Genomic DNA, 20,806 nt, shown 5'->3' with positions numbered 1-20,806 from the left:
GAAGGTAGAATATTCTGAATGTTTTTAATAAAAATGGATGAGCAGTCTCTTTTATGTAGTGCTGGGATCATAAGCAAGTTCCAGCTGATATAGCTGCCTGTTTAATATCTTGATGTGTGCAGATCTGTATTTGATGACAGAGGGTGGGAAGGGGCAGGGACACTGGCATCGTAGTGGGGAAGGAATGACCAGTTCTCTTATAATCGCCAGCTGTGTTAGATGACCAGGGTCTTGAGTTTTTATTCCTTTATGATAATCTCCCTAGGATTTTAATAATGAGGCGAATCCTAGGATGGTACCTTAATTCAGCAATAAATGACTTTAAAATGTTTATGGTAGACTTGTGATTTGTACTTTATTTTGACATCTAAAATTGACTATCAATATTTCAAATAGGAAGAATTTCCTATTTGAGTTTGGAAAATAAATGGGGAAAAGTCATGCTTCTCATGAGTATCGTAGAAGCTGACTTATTTCCTCAAGCTCTGTGGTCAGCTCTGTATATAAACCCGAGTAAGTATATTAGACATTCTTTAGAGATGATTCACTCTGAGTAATACTGAGTATTATGCTTAATATCACTATTTCTTTAGGTCAAGTTTAGGGAAAAGTGTGCATGACTTTACAGGAACAAACCTGAGGAAGAGTAAATGCAGTCATTTTCATTTCTCTAAGATATTTCAAGATCTCTGGTCGGCTTTCATTTAGTGGTATCTGGTATACAGGTCTCCTACCATGTTTTATCATTTTATTGTGATTTGATATTTTGTACAGTATATTTCACTCAGGCACACAGTGATGGCAGTGCTGTGAGGAGGAGAGATGAGATGACAGCAGCCTTGCCACTGTGGCTAGTAACGCAGTAGCTGCTCTCCTCTGTCCCTGGACCAGGAACAGTAGCTGCTGTGCTTCTCTCCTTTCTCTGGGCCTTGGAACTGTGGAGGAGGAAAGGGTCCCAGTTAAAGGAAGGGGTTGCTGGACTTAACGGATTTCTGGTGGTGCCCAAAGTGAATCTTTAGACTAGGGCCGAGTCCATCATTGTTTGGTAAACAATATTACAGATCAGTCGTCAAAAAATATTCAGAAAGCACAGTCCTTGGAATTGTTAATCCTACTTGTGACAGGCACAAGAAGACATCTGTGTTACAGACATAGGCACTTACAGTGCTTAGAATAGGTCTTTATGTCAAAATCAGAGTGTAGAATTTGGTGTTTTGAGTGACTGCATTGTTTTCCATTATGTAAAATGCTGTTGATCAACTATACTTTGAAAGCACTGAAGAGTTAAGTTATATGACTGCTAGTCAACATGGCTACAGACTCAGGGGAAGAAAAACGACTCAGTTAAATCCCATCATCTTTCAATAGAAACAAAAGAAAAAGGCAGAATTGAAGAGAGGCATGTGCAGAGATCTTCTGAAGGAGACTGTAGAACAGTAATCACCTGAGAACTTGTTAGAAATGCAGACCCTCAGACCCTACCCCAAACCTAATGAATCAGAATCTGCATTTTTACAAGATCTCCAGGTGATTGATGTTTGCAGGGTAAAGTCTGAGAAGTGCTGTCCAGTAATTCCCTGCCTGTATTCCCCACTCTAACTTCCTCATTCAGGAACATATGTTCTCCAGCAAATTCTGCCTTAACTTTGGCCTTCCTCAAAGAGGACTGCCTAAACCCTAGAGTAGATCAGATTGCCATGCTGTACGAATACCGTACTTCTCTCCCATAGAACTTGTGACAATATTACATAAGAGAGTAATTGTTTAGTATCAGTCTTCCTCTCTATGCTGGCTGCTCTGTAAGGGCAAAGATCACGTCTGTCTTATTCACCATGGTAAATCCAGAGCCCAGAACAAGACCAGGAACAAATAAGTATTTTTTGAATAAATAAATGGCTCTACTGTATGTCAAGTACAGTGCTAGACTCAGGAGACGACAAAAACAATTCTTGTCCTTACCACAGCTCATAGCTTAGTGGATTTTTGCTCAAATGAATGAAAGCTGAACCACTAAGAGCATGCGCTGCACTTACAGCTGCTTTACCTATTTCTCTGCCAAATGACAAGAGGTGGCCCAAATGTCTCTGGGACCTTCCACTCCCTCGGCATGATCTCTAGACAAGCATGCCCTCACCTCTTTCTCCCCTCATTTGGATTCTCCGTTTTCATAGTGCAGTACCCTGTCCCACCTTCTCCCTCTGCCCTCTTTAATGCAACTCCAGCTTGTCTCTGCATCACTGCATCCTCCCCTCAGTAGTTTGTTATCTTTGACAACATTTGCTCCAGTCTGCTTCCCTCAGCAGTGCCTCCCTCCTCTTTTTTTTTTTTTGAGATGGAGTCTTGCTCTGTTGCCCAGGCTGGAGTGCAGTGGCACAGTCCCGGCTCGCTGCAACCTCTGCCTTCCGGGTTCAAGTGATTCTCCTGCCTTAGCCCGCCAAGTAGCTGGGACTACAGGTGCCCCCCACCACGACCAGCTCATTTTTGTATTTTTAGTAGAGATGGGGTTTCACCATGTTGGCCAGGCTCGTCTGGAACTCTTGAGCTCAGGTGATCCACCCACCTTGGCCTCCCAAAATGCTGGGATTACAGGTGTGAGCCACCACGCTCGGCCAGCGGTTCCCTTTTGACAGTATGTCAAATTTCCCTTGTTACCCACTTCAGTAATGTTTTACCTAACTCATTTCTAACCACTCAATTGATTATTTCCTGTGAGCTGTCAAGCCTACTCTGTTCTCAACCAAAACCACTCAAATCTATACGATATCCCTGAGCACTTCGGAGAATCTCTTAATTAACTGTTCAATATTCAATTGTCTTCCCACTTTCCTCAGTCACTACCTATATGTTCCAAAGGGATACTTGGTGTCTGAGCAAATGCTATAATCTCTTCTATGATTATATTCTCCACGAGTCTTATATTGTTCTTGCTTCTTAGGCAAGATTCTCTCAGTAGATTTACCCCAAAGGATATATCCAATACCATGGTAACAAAAATATATCTAAATGCCTACACTGCTAGCAATGACAGTGTAGTAGTATTTCCTTCCTGTCCACTCCATGTACTGTGCTGGCAAAAAATATTACTCTGTTACCTTTGTGTTATGATCCAGACAGCCTGCATTTTAGAGAAGATCAAAGGTATAGGGACAGGAGGAGGAAGTCTTAGGATTTGATAAGGAAAAACGGAAATAAAATTCAGCATCTTGAAGATTAACATAGAGAATTTCTCTTGGCATTCTCAAAGCATCTTTTCTCTTTGTTTCTAGTTTAGACTGGAGGACTTAGGCATTGTTATTTATTTATTTAACTAATTCTAATTTTTTTTTTTTTTTTTTTTGAGACAGAGTCTGTCACCCAGGCTGGAGTGCAGTGGCGTGATCTTGGCTCACTGCAACCTCTGTGTCCTGGGTTCGAGTGATTCTTGTGTCTCACCCTTCTGAGTAGCTGGGATCACAGGCATGTGCCACTACATCTGGCAAATTTTTCTATTTGTAGTAGAGACAGTTTCACCATGTTGGCTAGGCTGGCCTTGAACTCCTGATCTCAGATTATCTGCCTGCCTCAGCCTCCCAAAGTGCTAGGATTACAGGCATGAGCTACCATGCCTGGCCTAATTTTAATTTTTTTTTAAAAAGATGCCTGTGTTGCCCGGGCTGATCTTGAACTCCTTGGCTCAAGCCACCCTCCCACCTCAGCCTCCAGAGTAGCTGGGATTACAAATGTGAGCCACTGCTCCTGGTTCTCACACATTGTTTTTGATAATATGATTCTTTTTTGAAAATAAAGACAGCCAACTCTCAAGAGTAAAGGGTTTGTAGCCAGATTAGAAAACTTCACTTAAACCAAAAATAGATTTAATGGTCTTGCCTCTTATAGAAAGTTCTCAGTTACTTTAACTCTGAACTTCCATGACTTGTTTCTCAAATCTTTTGAGACACTAAGGGGTTTCTAGCTTTTCTGAATATAACACCTAATTAGATCACATTTATTTATTTATTTTTATTTTTAATTTTTCTGTAGTAATGGGTCTCACTTTATTGAGTTAGCTGGTCTTGAAATCCTGGCTCCAAGAGATCTTCTTGCCTTGACCTCCCAAAGTGCTGGGATTATAGGTGTGAGCCATTGCACTCAACCATAGATCACGTTTATATGCAATTAAAAGAAAAAAAAAAAACATGAGATAATTGGCATAGGAAGGAAAAGGGATATCTCTAAAACCCAAGATTTTTTTGGGGCAGTAGTCTTTTTGAACAGCACACTCAGAAAGTTTGAATTCTGTGATTTGAAAGCGTCTATCATTTTATTTCATTTGGAAAAGATAAACACTGCATGGATCACACAGGAAGATGTATGGTCCATGCAACATAATAATAGTTTGATATTGAAATTCTTAGAAGCTGTATGTGCATGGAGAGAGGGAGGACTGGGCTTAAACACCTTTCAAGTATCTTGAAAGGTGTTTAAAAAAACTTCTTATTGTGAAATAATTTCAAACTTTGAGAAAAGTTAGAATAATAGAGATAACTCCTGTATCCCCTTTAGCAAGGGTCCTTAACTGCCTTATCATCCTCTCTATGTTTATTACATCCAATCATTATTCATTCACAGTAGTTATATTCTATAAAGTTGCAAACACTGTGAATCTATGAGTATTGATGGTTAGGTCCCTTCAAGCTTCTGGTCGCATTTTCATCAACTGATCAATACCTGCCCTTGTTCTTTGTGCGCGCTCCTGGTTGGTTTGTTTGTTTGTTTGGAGGTGGAGTCTTTCTATGTTGCCCAGGCTGGAGTGCAGTGGCTCTTCATAGGCTGAATCATCATAGTACACTGTAGCCTTGAACTCCTGGCTTCAAGTAATTCTCCTGCCTCAGCCTCCCAAGTAGCTGAAACTACTTGCAGGTGCCACTGTGCTTGGCTATTTGTGCACCTCTGTATAAAGACCCTTTGTTTAATATTTTTTTTTTGATACTTTAACTTGGAACTCAAAGCCAGTAGCACTGTAACTCACGACTGAATGTAGTTTATCTGTCACTTATCTATTTTCTCTGTAAGGTATATCACAACAGCTTTCTTGTGCTAGGAATACTAGACAGCAAGTCAGAACTACCCTTCAGGGCTATTTTAAACAGTGAAGTCAACAATAGTACTAAAATGTAAAACATGTGGCACTAAATAGACCACATAAAGAACACTTGTTTACTGTGTGAAAGCTGAAACAAGAAGGCAGAACATTTCCCTGCTGGGAACGAGGACATCAGGCAACTCAAGTTTTTGCTACTTTGTGCATGTACATGCCCGTAAATGACAGTAACAGTACTGAGAGGGGGTTACAAATATATTATAGTGAGTAGGCAAATTTGAAAATTCAGAATCTGAACAGTGAGGATCTTCTGTATTATTTTTTTCTGAATTATTTGAAAGTAATCTGCAGATATGGTATCCCATATACCATATCCCTTTAATACTTTAGTACTTCTAAGTATTGTCTTAAAACCGAGGATATTCATCTATATGAACACAATAAAACCATCAAGATCAGATATTAACGTGGTTATGGCAGGGTGCAGTGGCTCATGCCTGTAATCCTAGCACTTTGGAAGGCTGAGGCAGGAGGCAGGCGGATTACTTGAGGTCAGGAGTTCAAGACCAACCTGTTCAACATGATAAAATCCTGTCTCTACTAAAAATACAAAAAAGTAGCTGAGCGTGCTGGCATGCATCTGTAGTCCAGCTACTCGGGGGGCTGAGACTGGAGAATCCCTTGAACCCAGGAGGCGGAGGTTGCAGTGAGCCGAGATCGCACCACTGCACTCCAGCCTGGGTGACAGAGCAAGACTCCATCCCAAAAAAGAAAAAAAAAAAAAAAGAAAAGAAAAAGAGATTAACATAGATACAATACTGCCATCCAACCGGCAAACTCCCTTCAGATTTTGCTGGTTACCCCAGGGTCACCTATTAGCTGCCGTGTCTCTCGTTTCCTTCATTCAGGAATAATTCCTCAGTCTTTCCTTGATTTTCATGATCCTGACATTTTTTCCAAGAGTTACTTTATAGAATGTGCCTTGTCATGAGTTTGTCTGTTGCTTCCTTATGATTGAATTTAAGACTCTAATTTTGCATCCTGGCTAACATGGTGAAATCCCGTCTCTACTAAAAAAAAAATTACAAAAAACTAGCCGGGTGAGGTGGCGGGTGCCTGTAGTCGCAGCTACTCAGGAGGCTGAGGGAGGAGAATGGTGTAAACCCGGGAGGCGGAGCTTGCAGTGAGCTGAGATCCGGCCACTGCACTCCAGCCTGGGCGACAGAGCGAGACTCTGTCCCAAAAAAAAAAAAAAAAAAAAAAGACTAATTTTGGCAGAAATACCATATAAATGATGCTAAGTTCTCCTCAGTGCACCATATCAGTGAGGCACACCGTGTCATTGTCACATTACTAGTGTTGATAACTGTAATTACTTGATTAAGATGGTGTCTGTCAGGTTTCCTCAGTGTAATTTTAGGTATAAGTATTTTATGTAATAAGTAATCTATTTTATATAATAAGTAATACATATTTTAACCTATTCATTATTTAGTAATACATATTCTTTGGTAGGAGATAGCTAAAATATTTATGATGTATGATACATAGTATATGTCATATATAAACATATAGTATATATTATATATATAATAGATATCATGTAATGTTTATTATATATGATATGTAACTATATTATGTAGTGTATATAAATAATATGTAACTAGTACTTTATGAGAAGCTATTTTGAGATTCTATACATATCTTTTCTTTTTCTTTTTTTTTTGAGACGGAGTCTCGCTCTGTTGCCCAGGCTGGCTTAGAGTGGTGTGATCTCAGCTCTCTGCAGGCTTTGCCCCCTGGGTTTAAGCAATTCTCCTGCCTTAGTCTCCCGAGTAGCTGGGACTATAGACACACGCCCCCTGCCTGGCTAATTTTTGTATTTTTAGTAGAGACGGGGTTTTGCCATGTTGGCCAGGCTGATCTCCAACTCCTGACCTCAGGTGATCCACCTGCCTCTGCCTCCCAAAGTGCTGGGATTACAAGTTTGAGCCACTGTGCCCGGCCTCCATTAATGATTCTTATTAGTGTGATTTGTTGGCATACGATTATTTTCTAATTCCATTATCAATTCTACATTTATTAGTTGTTGTTCAACTGTAATAGAGAACTTTCTCTTCCACATTTTTTATTCATGTATTTATTCAATGGATTATAATCTATTACTATTAATTATGTTGATTTTCAAGTTGTCCCAGTTTTGGCTAATGAGAGCTCTTGTAAGCTGGTTCTTATGTCATTTTGTTATGTCCCCATTATTCTTTGAACACTTTCTTTTCTTCTGACACAGCAAGGTATTCCAGGCTCATATTGTGCTTTCCCTGCCCCAACCCTGGAATCAGCTGTTTCTTCAAGAAGCGTTGGTTCTATTTAGCAGAGAAGAGTTTTCCTTCCTTCCCTTTCCTTCCCCTTCCTTCCCCTTCCTTCTCCTTCCTTCTCCTTTCCCCTTCCTCCGTTCCTCCTCCTTCCTCCCTTCCTTCCTCCCTCCCTGCCTGCCTGCCTGCCTCCCTGTCTCCCTGTCTCCCTGTCTTCCTGTCTTCCTGCCTCCCTTCCTGCCTTGCTCTCTCCTTTCCTGCCTTCCTCCCTCCCTTCCTACCCTCCTCCCCCCTTCCTACCCTTCTCCCCCCTTCCTACCCTCCTCCCTCCTTCCATCCCCACCTGCATTCCTGCATTCCTTCCAAGAAACAGGAATGTTTAGCCAAGATCTGGGTACTAGGTGTACCCATTGCTACTGGGGTATCATAGTTTTTGGGCCCTCTTCCTTAGTGGATGGAGCCAGGAAGTACTTGTGTATGTAAACAACACACATATCTCTCTTTTTATATTTATCTGTATATATTAAAAAGCAAGGATTTACTTGTAATCTAACAGAATTTTTTTTTTTTCTGGCCTTTCTGTATTTGTAACTCCCCTCTGAGAAACTTAGCTCTCATTATCCTCTAGGTATGATTTACTCAGTTCCCCTGTAGGTGACAAATCTGCTCACACTAGCTGAGTCTTCAGCTTTCTGTGACCTGCCAGCAAGTGCTGGTTTAATCTTCAGGTCCTAGTATCCTGCCAGCTTGCGCTGACCAAGGGGAGTCTTTATAGCTTTTTTGACCTGTTGGTAGCTTAAGGTGATTTAGCCATAGGATTAGTCACCCTTAAAATAAAGACTGCCTAGCATCATAGCAGAAAATTAGCATCTCTTTTGTTTTTGGAGAAAAAAAAATGCTTTGCTTTTAGGCATTTTTTCTTTGAAATATTTCCAGCTTCCTTTTAAACTTCTTGGAAGGCTTGAGCTGGGTTTATTTTTTTCCTCCAAATTTAATGTGCTTTTGGTATTTGTCTGGAATTGAAATAAAGTACTTTTAAAAATGATCCCAGTTTTTCTGTGATGTATTTAGTGTTTAAAACAAACACCTTATTTTGGCCAGGTGCAGTGGCTCATGCCTTAATCCCAGCACTTTGGGAGGCCAAGGCAGGCAGATCACCTGAGGTCAGGAGTTTGAGACCAGTCTGGCCAACATGGTGAAACCCCATTTCTATTAAAAATACAAAAATTAGCTGCACTTGGTGGCACACACCTGTGGTCCCAGCTACTTGGGAGGGTGACGCATGAGAATCACTTGAGCCTGAGAGGTGGAGGTTGCAGTGAGCCGAGATCGTGCCATTGCACTCCAGCCTGGGCAACAGAGTGAGATTCCATCTCATAAAAACAAAAAACAAAAAACCTTCATTTTTTTTCCCTTATTAAAACATTTTTCTTCACTAGAGGTTTATACATTTACCCCAGTAGTATATGTTTGATTCCTTTTTCCCATCAGAATGTTATTTTTAGGAGTCGTGATAACTGTTAGACCTAAATTCTCAGTGGCTGTTCAGTATCAAACTTCTTGATTTTTAGTGTATACGTTTAGATGCACGCTCCAGAAATTCTGGTTTTTCTGACCTATTAGAATCATTATTCAATAAAATTATATGTAGTAGTTAATCTTATTGAGTGGTTTGGTGCTCTAGTCTGTCTTTATGCTTTGTTTTCTCAGATTATAACACTTCGGAAATTCAGAAAAGCTCCTTTCTGAAGGGGAACATGGGAAGAGAATAATGAACACTGATCACTGCAGTAACTTTCCTTTACCTTTAATAGCCTGAGTACTTGACCCTTGCCATTTGATAGAGGAGAAAGTCCCCTCTATATAGTGATACTCTTTTTTTATGTCCTGGAGTCAGTTAATTTTTGGTTCCTCCTCTGGTAAATTAACACATAACTGTTACCTATCCTGAAAGATTTTCTTTTGACAGCTGGGGTAGACTTCTCTTAAATGACACTTCACATTTGTCTGCTATGTGTGATTAGTTCTTCCTGAGTTGTTCTGTCTTATTTCTGAGTAAATAAGTCTTGATCTCCCAGGTCCTTGGCAACAGCAGAGCTCAGCGTGAGGTAGTGAGGACTTGGCTTTGCAGAGAACCATTGTCCTGGAGACAGTCCTGACACTGGTTTCCAGGAGGTTGAGTGAGTTCCTTCATGGTGAAGGCTTCGATTGTGAAGGCTAAGTACAGTCTTGGTTGTGTTCTTTTATGTAAGTCATCAGTATTTTGGCTTGTGGTTCTCATATCACAGATTTAGTATTTGGGGTTTATTAGCAAGTACACTAGGAAAACCTGTGTTCTAGCCCTGATGCCATCTTACTGTGCCATAGTTTTCTCATCTGTAAAATGAGGATAAGGGTCCTGTCCTGCTTTCTCAGGGCATTGATGTGAGGATGAGAAGGGGAGGAGAGCAGGGAAGGAAGGGAAGAGAGATTAATGTTCTTTTAACATTTATTGACTTACTTTCTTGATTTCAAGGAGTTAGGGATCTTATGTAATAATCCAAATAACCCAGAGGAGATAGTGGTATTATCTTCATTTACAGATGAAGGAATATCACAGTGTGCAGAATGATTTTCACTTGAGTTTGTGTTCAAACTCAAGGCTGTATAATTTCAGAGCTCATGGTTGTTCCAATTAGCCACACCATCTGAGGCTATGATTGCCAATGATTGCCAAGACAGTTTGTCAAGTATGAAGTTCAGTACAAACTAAAGGGATGATACTTATTACCGTCACCCCAGAGGACAGAGATTTGGAAATAAGTACTTAAATCTACTTTCCAATGAGTGGGTATCTTAACTGATACATCAGGGGAATTAGATTACAGGTTATCAGTCTAAATCTGACTGAATTCAGTGGTGAGAGAATTTCTGTGACTTTGATATTTTCTTTCTTTCTTTATTTTTGAGACACAGTTTCGCTCTTGTTGCCCAGTCTGGAGTTCAATAGCCTGATCTCGGCTCACTGCAACCTCTGCCTCTTGGGTTCAAGTGATTCTCCTGCCTCAGCCTCCTGAGTAGCTGGGATTACAAACGCCTACCACCACATCCAGCTAATTTTTGTATTTTTGGTAGAGACGGGGTTTCACCATGTTGGCCAGGCTGGTCTCAAACTCCTGACCTCAGGTGATCCACCTGCCTTGGCCTCCCAAAGTGTTGGGATTACAGGCGTAAGCCACTGCACCTGGCCATGATATTTTCTTTTATATCCCTAGAGGAATGTCCATCTTTTTCTATTGTACATACTCTTCCAATCTTTATAGCAGACCACACTTTGAGCCATTTCTTACAACAACAATGTTGGCTATATTTATTGCGTCCCTGGGTTGGGCTCTGTGCTAAGTGCTTTTATTTTGTTTCATAACAACTCTTCATTTTATTTTTATTTCAGCAACAGATTGACAAACTGGATCGTAACAACTTATATATATTCTTATGTATTTATTTTATAAATGATGAAACAGAAGCTAATGGAGCCAATTAAATAACTTTCAAAGGTCACTGCTGACATTGATTTGATTCTGAAACTAAATTCTTATTGCCATATACTGCGGCTCCTTCTCTGATTATAAAAACGAGCAGTTTGTGTAACTTGAATTGCTTCAGAATTTATTTTTGCCATGCACTTGCTATTCAGACGACCATAAAACTAGTTTTCATCTCACTTGCTTGTCATAATGCTTTATATCAGGGGTTGGCAAACTTACTCTGTAAAGGGCCAGGTAATAAATATTTTAGGCTTTGCCAGCCATATGGTCTCTGTCGCAACTACTCAACTGTGCCATTCTAGTGCGAAAGCAGCCCTAGACAATACATAAATGAATGAGCTTGACGTGTTCCAATAAAACTTTATTTATGGACACTGAAATTTGACTTTCATACTCTTTTGCATGTTGCATAATCTTCTTTTGATGTTTTTCCAACCTTTTAAAAATGTAAAAACCATTTTTAGCTCATGGACTGTACAAAAACAGGCTGTAGGCTGGATTTGGCTAGTGGGCTGTAGTTTGCCGATCCTGCATTTTATCGTTTTGAAGTTTTCTTCTTTGCGTCTCCTTTTTGGGTGTTCTTTTGTAATATTGGACTCTAAGTCAGCTTGCCTTGCAGATGGTACGGTTTAATAAATGTTGGTATGATTTGGGACAGTCAACTCAATGGAAGCTTTACTTGCTTAGTGATTTGGTGTCCAACACCTGTTCTACTGGCACATATAAACAGAGATTTTAATTGGGAAAAAGATTTAATCAGTAGGTAACCTCAGATACCATTTTAACAGAAATCAGCTCCCAAATGCTTGTTTGTGTGTGTGGCATAGTGGAATATCAGAATTGGGAAACTTCAACCCCAATCCTTGTTCTGCTGTCAATCCTGGTTATTTTAGGCAAAAGTTACTTTACCTGTCTTGCTCTCAGATTTCTCAGCTGTAAAATAAAAGGGCCCAGATTAAATGCTGTCTTTATCTGAAGTCTCTCTATAGATGATTATTCTGGTCCTCCTGAGATTTAAACTCCCTATATGTAAGCTGAGGCCCGATTTTTGGCACAGTTGGCTTGGGAGCAGCAACTTGTGCTTGTATCTGCTGGGTCTGCAAGTGTATCCAGAGCCAGTGAGTCAGCGCTGCCATGAGCTCCTGGGCTTCTGGTTCATTGGATTTGAATGTTGGGCCCTCTAATTTAGGTTTGCATCTTGTTCTTGCCAGGAAAAAAAACAAAAAACAAAACAAAAACACACACACACAAAACAAACAAAAAACTGGCTGTGTTGGTGAGTATTCTGGGAAAGGCCTCCCAGACCACACAGCTTATGTTGTTTTGGGATTGCTTGCTTTGTCTAAATGACTTTTTAATTTTCAAGAGATGATTCTTCCTGTGGAGGCAACAGCTCTGGCTGCCAGGAAGCTTTTTCCTGATATGCTTTTTGAAATATTCCCCAGTTGAGTTTCCTTTTAGTTACTCTTTCTTTCATTCAGTTTCTTTAGATGTTTTCATTTCATTAAAGGGGATCCAATAGGATCAGACTTTCCCTCCTCTTTTTACAGCAGCTCCTTCCCCATCCCCTGATGGTATTTTTAGGTGTAGAAAACACCTTGTCCGGAGGTAAGTCCCTGGCCTGCTTCTTTGCCACTCTGACATAGAGTCCCTGCATGTGCAGCCTTTGGGTTGTGATAGTTGAAGAATGGCATCATGGACCCCTCAGCTCAATGCCTTTCCTGGTTCTCCTTTCTGTGTGACACACAGGATGCTCTCTATATTGTTTCTGAGAAGAAGCTTGTATTGCTTCTGGCCATTTTCATCCTTTTTAGAGCTTTGTAGATTTCACTGAAGTTCTGTCTTTTTCCTGTGGCTTCCTACCTAGTTATTTCTAGAGGATTTGAAGGTTTATACTTATAGCCTCTTCTGGGGTGAGTCACCATGCCTGACTTTTGCTTCTCAGTCTGCTGCCATTTAAAAAAAAATTTGTTAATGTTTTTCAGCTAGCATCTAATCTTCCTGCAAGAATATGGAAGTCTCTGTAGTGAAATACACATTTTATGTCCCCATGTTTTTGTACTTCTGTATTGGACCTTAACATTTTTTTTTGGATATAATTAATGTACCATAAAGTTGACACTTTAAAAATATATAATTCAGTAGCTTTTTTACTACAATTGTATAACAATTAGTACTAATTTGGGATATTTTTATCATGTCCAAAGAAATCTGTATCCATTAGTATATTCCCCACTCTCCCCTCCTATCAGTCCCTGGGAACCACTAGTCTATGGTCTGTCTATGGATTTCCCTATTCTGGACATTTCATATAACGGGAACAATTCAGTATGTGGCCTTTTGTGTGTGGCTTAGTAACTAAGACTTAACGTTTTCAAGGTTCACCCATGTTGTAACATCTATCAGTACTTAAGCTCTTTTTATTTCTGAATGATATTCCAGTTGTATGGATATACGACATTTTATCACAAGTTGACAGCTGTTGATGAACATTCGTTGTTTTCTCTCTTTTTTTGGCTATTATTAATGATGTTGCAATGAGCATTGGTGTACATGTTTCTGTGTGCACATGTTTGTATTTCTCTTGGATATATACACCTAGGAGTGAAATCCCAGGGTCATATGATAACTGTTTAACTTTTGAGAAACCTCCAGACTGTTTTCCAAAGCAGCTACACCACCCATAAGATATGAGGGGTCCAGTTCTTATACATCCTTGTCAACACTTGCTATTGCCTGTCTTATTGATTTTAGCTATCCTAGTAGTGGTGAAGTGGTATGTCATTGTAGTTTTGAATTGCATTTCTCTGATGACTAATGATGAAGAGCATCTTTTCATGTGCTTTTTGGACATTTATATTTATTGTTTGGATAAATGTCTCCAACTTTAATTGGGTTGTTGTTTTCTTATCAAATTATAATAGCTCTTTATTCTAGATGCTAGACCCTTGTCAGATATATGAGATAAGAGTCTAGTATTCAGAATTTGCAAATACTCCTATTTTTTTCTTTCTTGATAGTGTCCATTGAAGCACCCTGTTTTTAATTTTTATGAAGTCCAATTTATTTATTTATTTTTAAGTTGCTTGTGTTTTTGGTGTCACCTAAGAAACCATCACCTAATGCAAGGTCATGTAAATTTACACGTTTGTTTTCTTCTAAGACTTTTATAGTTTAACTCTTAAATTTAGGTCTCTGGTTCTTTTTGAGTTATCTTTTGTATATGGTATGACGTAGAGGGCCAACTTCATTCTTTTGCACATGGAGATCTAGTTGTCCCAACACATTTTTGTTGAAAGGACTACTCTTTCCCCACTGAATTATCCTGGCACCCTTGTGGAAAATCAGTGGGCCATAAATGTATGGATTTGTATTGGGCCTTCTTTTTGTGATATTTGTCATCAGATGTCTGCCCTTGTTCTTTATGTTGGTTCTTCATACAGGTAGATATTGCTGTAATAGTATACCTATTATACTATCTTAACCAGCGGATATGCCTGTTAAGCCAGTCCTCTTTGCAGAGCTGATAAAATGCCATTCTCAGACCAAAGTGATTTTTGCTCTTGGGCTGGGAAAAAATATTGGCTTCATTGACATACAATTTCTGTACCTTCCCTTTCTTTGCCCTTAGTGTGGCTGGGTTTTTGTATAAGAAGTTTTCTGTCTTCTTGTGTCATTGGCCTCGGAGTTAAAGAGTTAAACAAACCAAGTCATTTATCAGAATCTAGTGAAGATTTAATGTGGTGTTCCTGTTGCTGGGCAACATTTTAGTGGCTGCCCATATAGTGTTTCACTGCAGGTAAATCTCCCAGTAAACCTGTAAGTGGGTTTGAGCAGTTTGAGTCCTCAATTTTCCTTCCCAGCTGCGTTGTTTCAGCCTTTGTAACCATGTGACTTGTGCCCTGAAGCCAGGTCCTTTGAATCACACCACGTCCCTCTGCAACCTTTATTGGCAGAACTGAGAAATGTCTAATCCATAACCTCAATCAAACTGACTCATTGTGACACCTGGTTTCACAAACCTCCTGCTGTATCAGGTAGTTCTAAGATCATTTTTCTATAATGTCATTTTGTTAATGTAAATGGATAAAGCAGTAACCATTTGACTTTCTTTCTATGCTCTATAAATTAGCAATTAAGGATAATTACTGCATCCATGAAAGTTTGCAACATGAATCAGCACAGCTTTGGCAGACTAATTACCCATGACAGTTTCTTCTCAATCTTAACATTATTCTCCTGAAATTAAAATTCTGGTAAACAACATATTATACTTAGATGTGATGTTTATTGTTTGTCAGTCTCACCCTACTAGAATGTCAGCTCCTCAAGAGCAGAAATTTTTGTCTGCTTTGTTTCACTGAAACATGCCACTTGCCTAGAACAATGCCTGCACATAGTAGGCACTCAGTAAGTTTGTAGTTAATTAATAAGTGAATAAATCAAGGAATAAAATTATAACAATAATTACTTGGCAGGTCTTCCTGAGAAGAAAAATGGCTTGTTTTGTGTCCATATGAGATGTAAATTGTCAAGCATATAGACCCTTGGCCTTTTTCATATTTTACCTGGACATTTAAAGTATTTTTCCCCCAGAAGGTATTTCTCCTTGGTTTTATTTGGTGGAGACTGTTAGCTACAAGAAGGCCATTACAATGTTTTCATTGAGGGAGAACTTGAATAAAGACTGTTGGCGAGTGAGACAGGTGAGAGAGTTTAACAGTGGTTGGCAGATGAAATGGAAATAGCAAAAAGGAGGTGTAGTGTGTTTTTGTTTGTTTGTTTGTTTGTTTTTTGAGACAGAGTCTTGCTCTGTCACCCAGGCTGGAGTGCAGTGGCACAACCATGGCTCACTGCAACCTTGACCTCCCAGTCTCAAGCAATTCTCCTACCTCAGCCTCCCAAGTAGCTGGCACTACTGACGTGCACCACCACACCTGGCTAATTTTCTTGATTTTTAGTAGAGATGAGGTCTTGCTGTGTTGGCCAGGCTGGTTTTGAACTTCTAAGTTCAAGCAGCCCTCTCGCCTTGGCCTCCCAAAGTGCTGAGATTACAGTCTTGAGCCATTGTACCCGGCCTGTAGTGTGTTTTGAATGATTTCAGTTTCTGTGAGTAGTAGGAGGGAAACTAGTTCTTCCCTAGTAGAAATAGTTCTCTTACTTCCATAATGGTGTCCAGTGAGTCTCTTCTTACGTCTGCACCAAGGCAATAGCCAAATGAGGGGAAGAGAGTTTCAGAGGAAGGGTGCACACATACCAGTCCTCTCCTCCTAGAGGAGTAGGAATAGCAGTACCTGCCGCAGTGAATCTATTTCTTTTGCTTAGGAAGTTGAATTGGTGACTGCTGCTTGAATTCATATATTCAATGGTGTAAAAGGTGTAGAGAGCCTATAGAGTAAAAATCATCTCTGTAACATTGATTCAAGCGTTAACTGTTGTCTGAATGGCATTTTTGGCGCAACAATGCAAGGAAGTTCTGACAGCAGCCTTTAGCATTCAGGGAGAGGAGAGGGCATACAAAGGAGTTTTGCACAATTACTGTGTACAGGTTGTTTGTCAAAGCCCTTAATGGGGCCAGGGTAATAGTTGTAGACCCATTGTCCCCAGGGATCCGGTTTACTAGGCAGAGGCATTAGAGAGGTAATACCTTTCTGATATTTAGAGATGAGGGGCTCTTCTCATCAGTCCCTCTGTACTTGAGCTTCTCAGTTGCATTTGTCAGGCTTGAGAAACAAAGATGGTTTCCTAGGCTAGGTCAATGCTTGCTTATCAGAGTTGACCTTCGTCAGAGAGGATGAGTTTTCTTGTAAATAGGCCTTAGCTTTTACGACTGGGCTTTACCAAGAGGTCTCCTGGGAATGCGTTATTACTTTTGTGTGTGTGTGTGTGTGTGTGAAAACTTGACCAAAATTGAGCAGCAAGCACTAGAGACAGATGTTCTGGTTTGTGTGCTGTGTGTAGCTTGGCTGTCCTCAGCCTTATTTGGAATTCGTGCCCGAATGATTTCAAGTGCAGGTATTCTACACTATGCTCTTCTTGCTGTGTGTTTTGTTTCTGCCGCTTGTGAGAAAGAATTGAATATAAATGAGTCAGATCCAAGCTCTCCTTTTCTTCTTTGGCCCTTCTTATTCAGGAACTTCAAGCAGCCTCTACTGTAGTATACCTGTTCCTTCCTGGCTTTGTTTGGTTTGAGAGCTTATCTTTTGGAATGTCAGTTCCCTGGGATGATGCCTAGGACATGAATTCTCAGGATAGGGTGTTAGCACGGTTATGTGGCTACAAGTTTTAGGGTTTAATTGCTAATAACAGGATTAGGAAGTAGTCTTTTTGTATGTGTGTGCCATGGTATATAACCAGGGATTAAAATGACTTAGGCCAAGGTCTGTGTACTTAAGGTGTTGGGGATACTGAGACATTATCAGAATACTAATTTAATGTACAATTAAATATTATATATTGGAATGTACAATATTGTTTGATAGAATTTCCATAAAAAGGTAGTATGGATAAATGAATTGTGATATATTCGTACAAAATCCTTGGTTAGGGTAATGGTGGGGTTCGGGAGAAGGGGCTGAAGGTAGAGAGGTGCACATGGAATCCAAAGTTCTGGCAATGTGCAATATTTCAGTTCTTAACTTGGGTGGTGGTTGCTCAGATGTTTACTTTTCTTATTTTTTAATTTGTACATGTGGGTTTAAATTCATTTGTGTATTTATATCAATATTTAACACTTGAAAGCATTAGTTAAGGTGGAGAGGTGGGGAGCAATGCACTCTAAGTGAAAGGGGCAGCTTCCTTCCTTTCTCCTTTTTCTCTTCCTTTGATTCAACTTCCTCACAAGGATTATTCCTTTACTGAGAACTCCATGGTCTTATCTGAACAGTGTTCTGTGTTGACAGAACCCTCCAACCTTCTCACTACTAACCTTTCAGAAGCTATTTGTTATGAAGCGTGGAATTGAGAGTCTTTCAGATCTAGTGAAGCCAAGGCATGAGCCCCCACCTGTTTGTTGTATTATGAGTCTCTTCGCAAAGACAATTTGAATCACTTGGGTCATTTTTCCTTTATGGCTCTTCTTCCCTTCTTTCACTTGAAATCCTTTCTTCTTCTCCCCTGCAAATATTTTAAGGTTAATGCCGGTGAGTTTCAGAGCTCTTTTCACAGTTGCAAGTGGGTTCTATGCGTGACATCTTTGATTAGAGCGATAATAGGAGCCACTGACTGCACTTGGGAGCCTTAAGGTGCTTATTAGATTCTTATGTTTTAATCATGTAGGGCATGGGTTTTCTAGATTACTTCTGTATTTCTCTCTTGTACTGTCCACAAGAGAAACTCTAGGTATTACATCCACCTTAGCCTTGGGCATGCTCAGTTCCTCCCAAGGGTGTGTAGGGACTTCCTTCAGCTTCTCTTATTTTTCTTTTTTTGTTTGAGACAGTTTTGCTTTTGTTGCCCAGACTGGAGTGCAATGGTGCGATCTTGGCTCACCGCAACCTCCGCCTCCCAGGTTCAAGTGATTCTCCTGCCTCAGCCTCCTAAGTAGCTGGAACTACAGGCATGCGCCACCACTCCCAGCTGATTTGGTAGTTTTAGTAGATATGGGGTTTATCCATGTTGGTCAGGCTGGTCTCGAACTCCCGACCTTGGGTGATCTGCCCACCTTGGTCTCCCACAGTGCTGGGATTACAGGTGTAAGCCACTGTGTGTGGCCCCAGCTTCCCCTTTTCTTAAGCCTTTCATTGTTTGCTTCAATCTGAGAATGGAAAGTGTTGATGGAGATATTAATTCATTAATAATTGGGAAGAATGCAAGGGGTGGTACTTGCTAGGATGAAATTATAGAGGTCATTAATCTGCATGTCTCACATGCCTTTTTACCCTGGTCTGTTTATTCTATGACTTTTCTATTGTTGGATTTCTGGGTCGATTATTTCAGAATTTGGCCCAAGGTGTTATGTAGGTATTTCTCTTATAAAACTAAAAACAATTCTGTTTATTTAGTCATTCAGCAGATGACTTTGCATGCCTTTGAAGTGCAAGTGCTATTTGAAATGTTGGGGATACGGTGGTACACAACCTGCATTATGGTGATATGGCCTCTGGACCATTCATTTTCTTTCTTCCCCCTCCTTAGGTCCTCTCAGGATGCGCCATCATTGTCCGAGGTCAGCCGCGTGGTGGGCCTCCTCCTGAGCGGCAGATCAACCTTAGCAACATCCGTGCTGGAAATCTTGCCCGCCGGGCGGCCGCCACACAACCTGATGCAAAGGATACCCCTGATGAGGTAGGTGTTTCCTGAGGCCATTGTGAGCCTGTGGACTTAGGTAACAGCCCACTGTCTTCTGTGGCTGATGCCATTTTGATGTACTCTTTCTTTGTATTTTGAGTATATTTTTATCATAGAACTGCTGATTCTGGATGTGCCCACAAGCAACTTGTATCTGTTGTTTATATGTTTACTACCTTTAGTGACAGTCGAAGTCTTAGAGCTTTTTCTTGTACCTTTTGCCACAGACTTAGATTTGTCGTGTTTTCATTACTACTTTTCTTGGAGTAGGTTAGGAACATTTCCTGGGTAGCCTCAGGCATTTGAAATCACCATTGGTTACGGCAGAGCACTTTTATTAATTTATTTTTGAATTCTTCATTCATTTACGTTGTTCAAAATGCAGAAGGATATATAGTGAAAAATCGAGTACTTCCCCTGAGACAGCTGATGTTAGTAGGGTCTTGTGTCTCCTTCCAGAGATAGTTAAAACCTATATGATCAGACGCTTTCATTTTCATAAATGGTAACATGCTATAAATGCTAGGCCCATATTTTATTATTTTATTAAAGATTCTTTTTCTTTAAGGTTCAGAGGGTACATTTGCATGTTTGTTACCTGGGTATATTGTGTAATGTTTGGGATTGGGCTTCTAGTGTATCCATCACCAAAATATTGAACATTGTATCCAACAGATACTCTTTTAATTCTCACCCCCCTCACTCCTTCCCTTTTGGAGTCCTCAGTGTCTATTATTTCTATCTTTATGTACATGTATACCCATTGTTTAGTTCCCACTTATAAAAGTGAGAACATGTGATATTTGATTGTCTGCTTCTGAGTTAGTTCACTTAGGATACTGGCCTCTAGCTCCATCCATGTTGTTGCAAAGGACGTGATTTCAGTCTTTTTATGGCTGCCCATTCTTTATTACTGATTTGTTTTGTTTTGTTTCATGACAAAGTCTCTTTTGCCTAGGCTGGAGTGCAGTGGTCACCATAGTCTTAACCTTCCAGGCTCAAGTGATCCTCCCACCTCAGCCTCCTGGGAGTAGCTGGGACTCCAGGCGTGTGCTATCATACCTGGCTAATTTTTATTTTTATTTTTCTTTAGTAGAAACGAGGTCTCACTAGTTTGCCCAGCCTTGAGTTCCTGAATTCAAGCAATCCTTCTGCCTTGCCCTAAAGTACTAGGATTACAGGCGTGAGCCACTGCGCCTGGCCTGTTACAGATTCTTAATCTGGGATCCGTGCACCTCTGAAGGCATATACTAATTCCATGAAATGCAAAATTTTGTGTAAACATGAATTGTTTTAGAGAGGGAGTTTTTAAAATCAGTTTAAGGGAACTTGTGGCTCAAAAGTAGTTAAGAGCCATTGTTTTATGGTGATTTGAGAACCTTCTGTGCCTGTGTCCCATCATCTCCTCCATCCTTCCCCCACACCCCTCGGCCTCTAATGCCCGGCCCCCTTGCCTTCTTTGTGGTCTGCCTTTGACCCCTTAAGTTTCTGCTCTTCAGCAGCTGCTATGCGTACCAATTTGGCATTGTTTAGTCTTTTTGGCTTCTATACTTTGAAACATTGGTGCTTTGCTATCCTTTAGCAATGCTTTGGCT

The 20,806-nt window shown here is 40.3% G+C and overlaps 1 protein-coding gene across 1 annotated transcript in view; it reads left to right on the top strand.

The window, feature by feature from the left end:
* Window positions 1-20,806, top strand: part of LOC105474726 (staphylococcal nuclease and tudor domain containing 1) — a 439,238-nt gene that overhangs the window by 14,630 nt on the left and 403,802 nt on the right. Inside the window, exon 2 of the mRNA XM_011729557.3 lies at window positions 19,059-19,208. Within this exon, the coding sequence (XP_011727859.1) occupies window positions 19,059-19,208 (150 nt within the window). The remainder of the gene's footprint in view (window positions 1-19,058; window positions 19,209-20,806) is intronic.

The sequence above is a fragment of the Macaca nemestrina genome, chromosome 4, assembly GCF_043159975.1.
Source record: "Macaca nemestrina isolate mMacNem1 chromosome 4, mMacNem.hap1, whole genome shotgun sequence".
Classification (NCBI taxonomy): Eukaryota; Metazoa; Chordata; class Mammalia; order Primates; family Cercopithecidae; genus Macaca; species Macaca nemestrina.
Note: the sequence above shows the minus strand (reverse complement) of the source record. Positions and strands in the feature narration are given on the sequence as shown.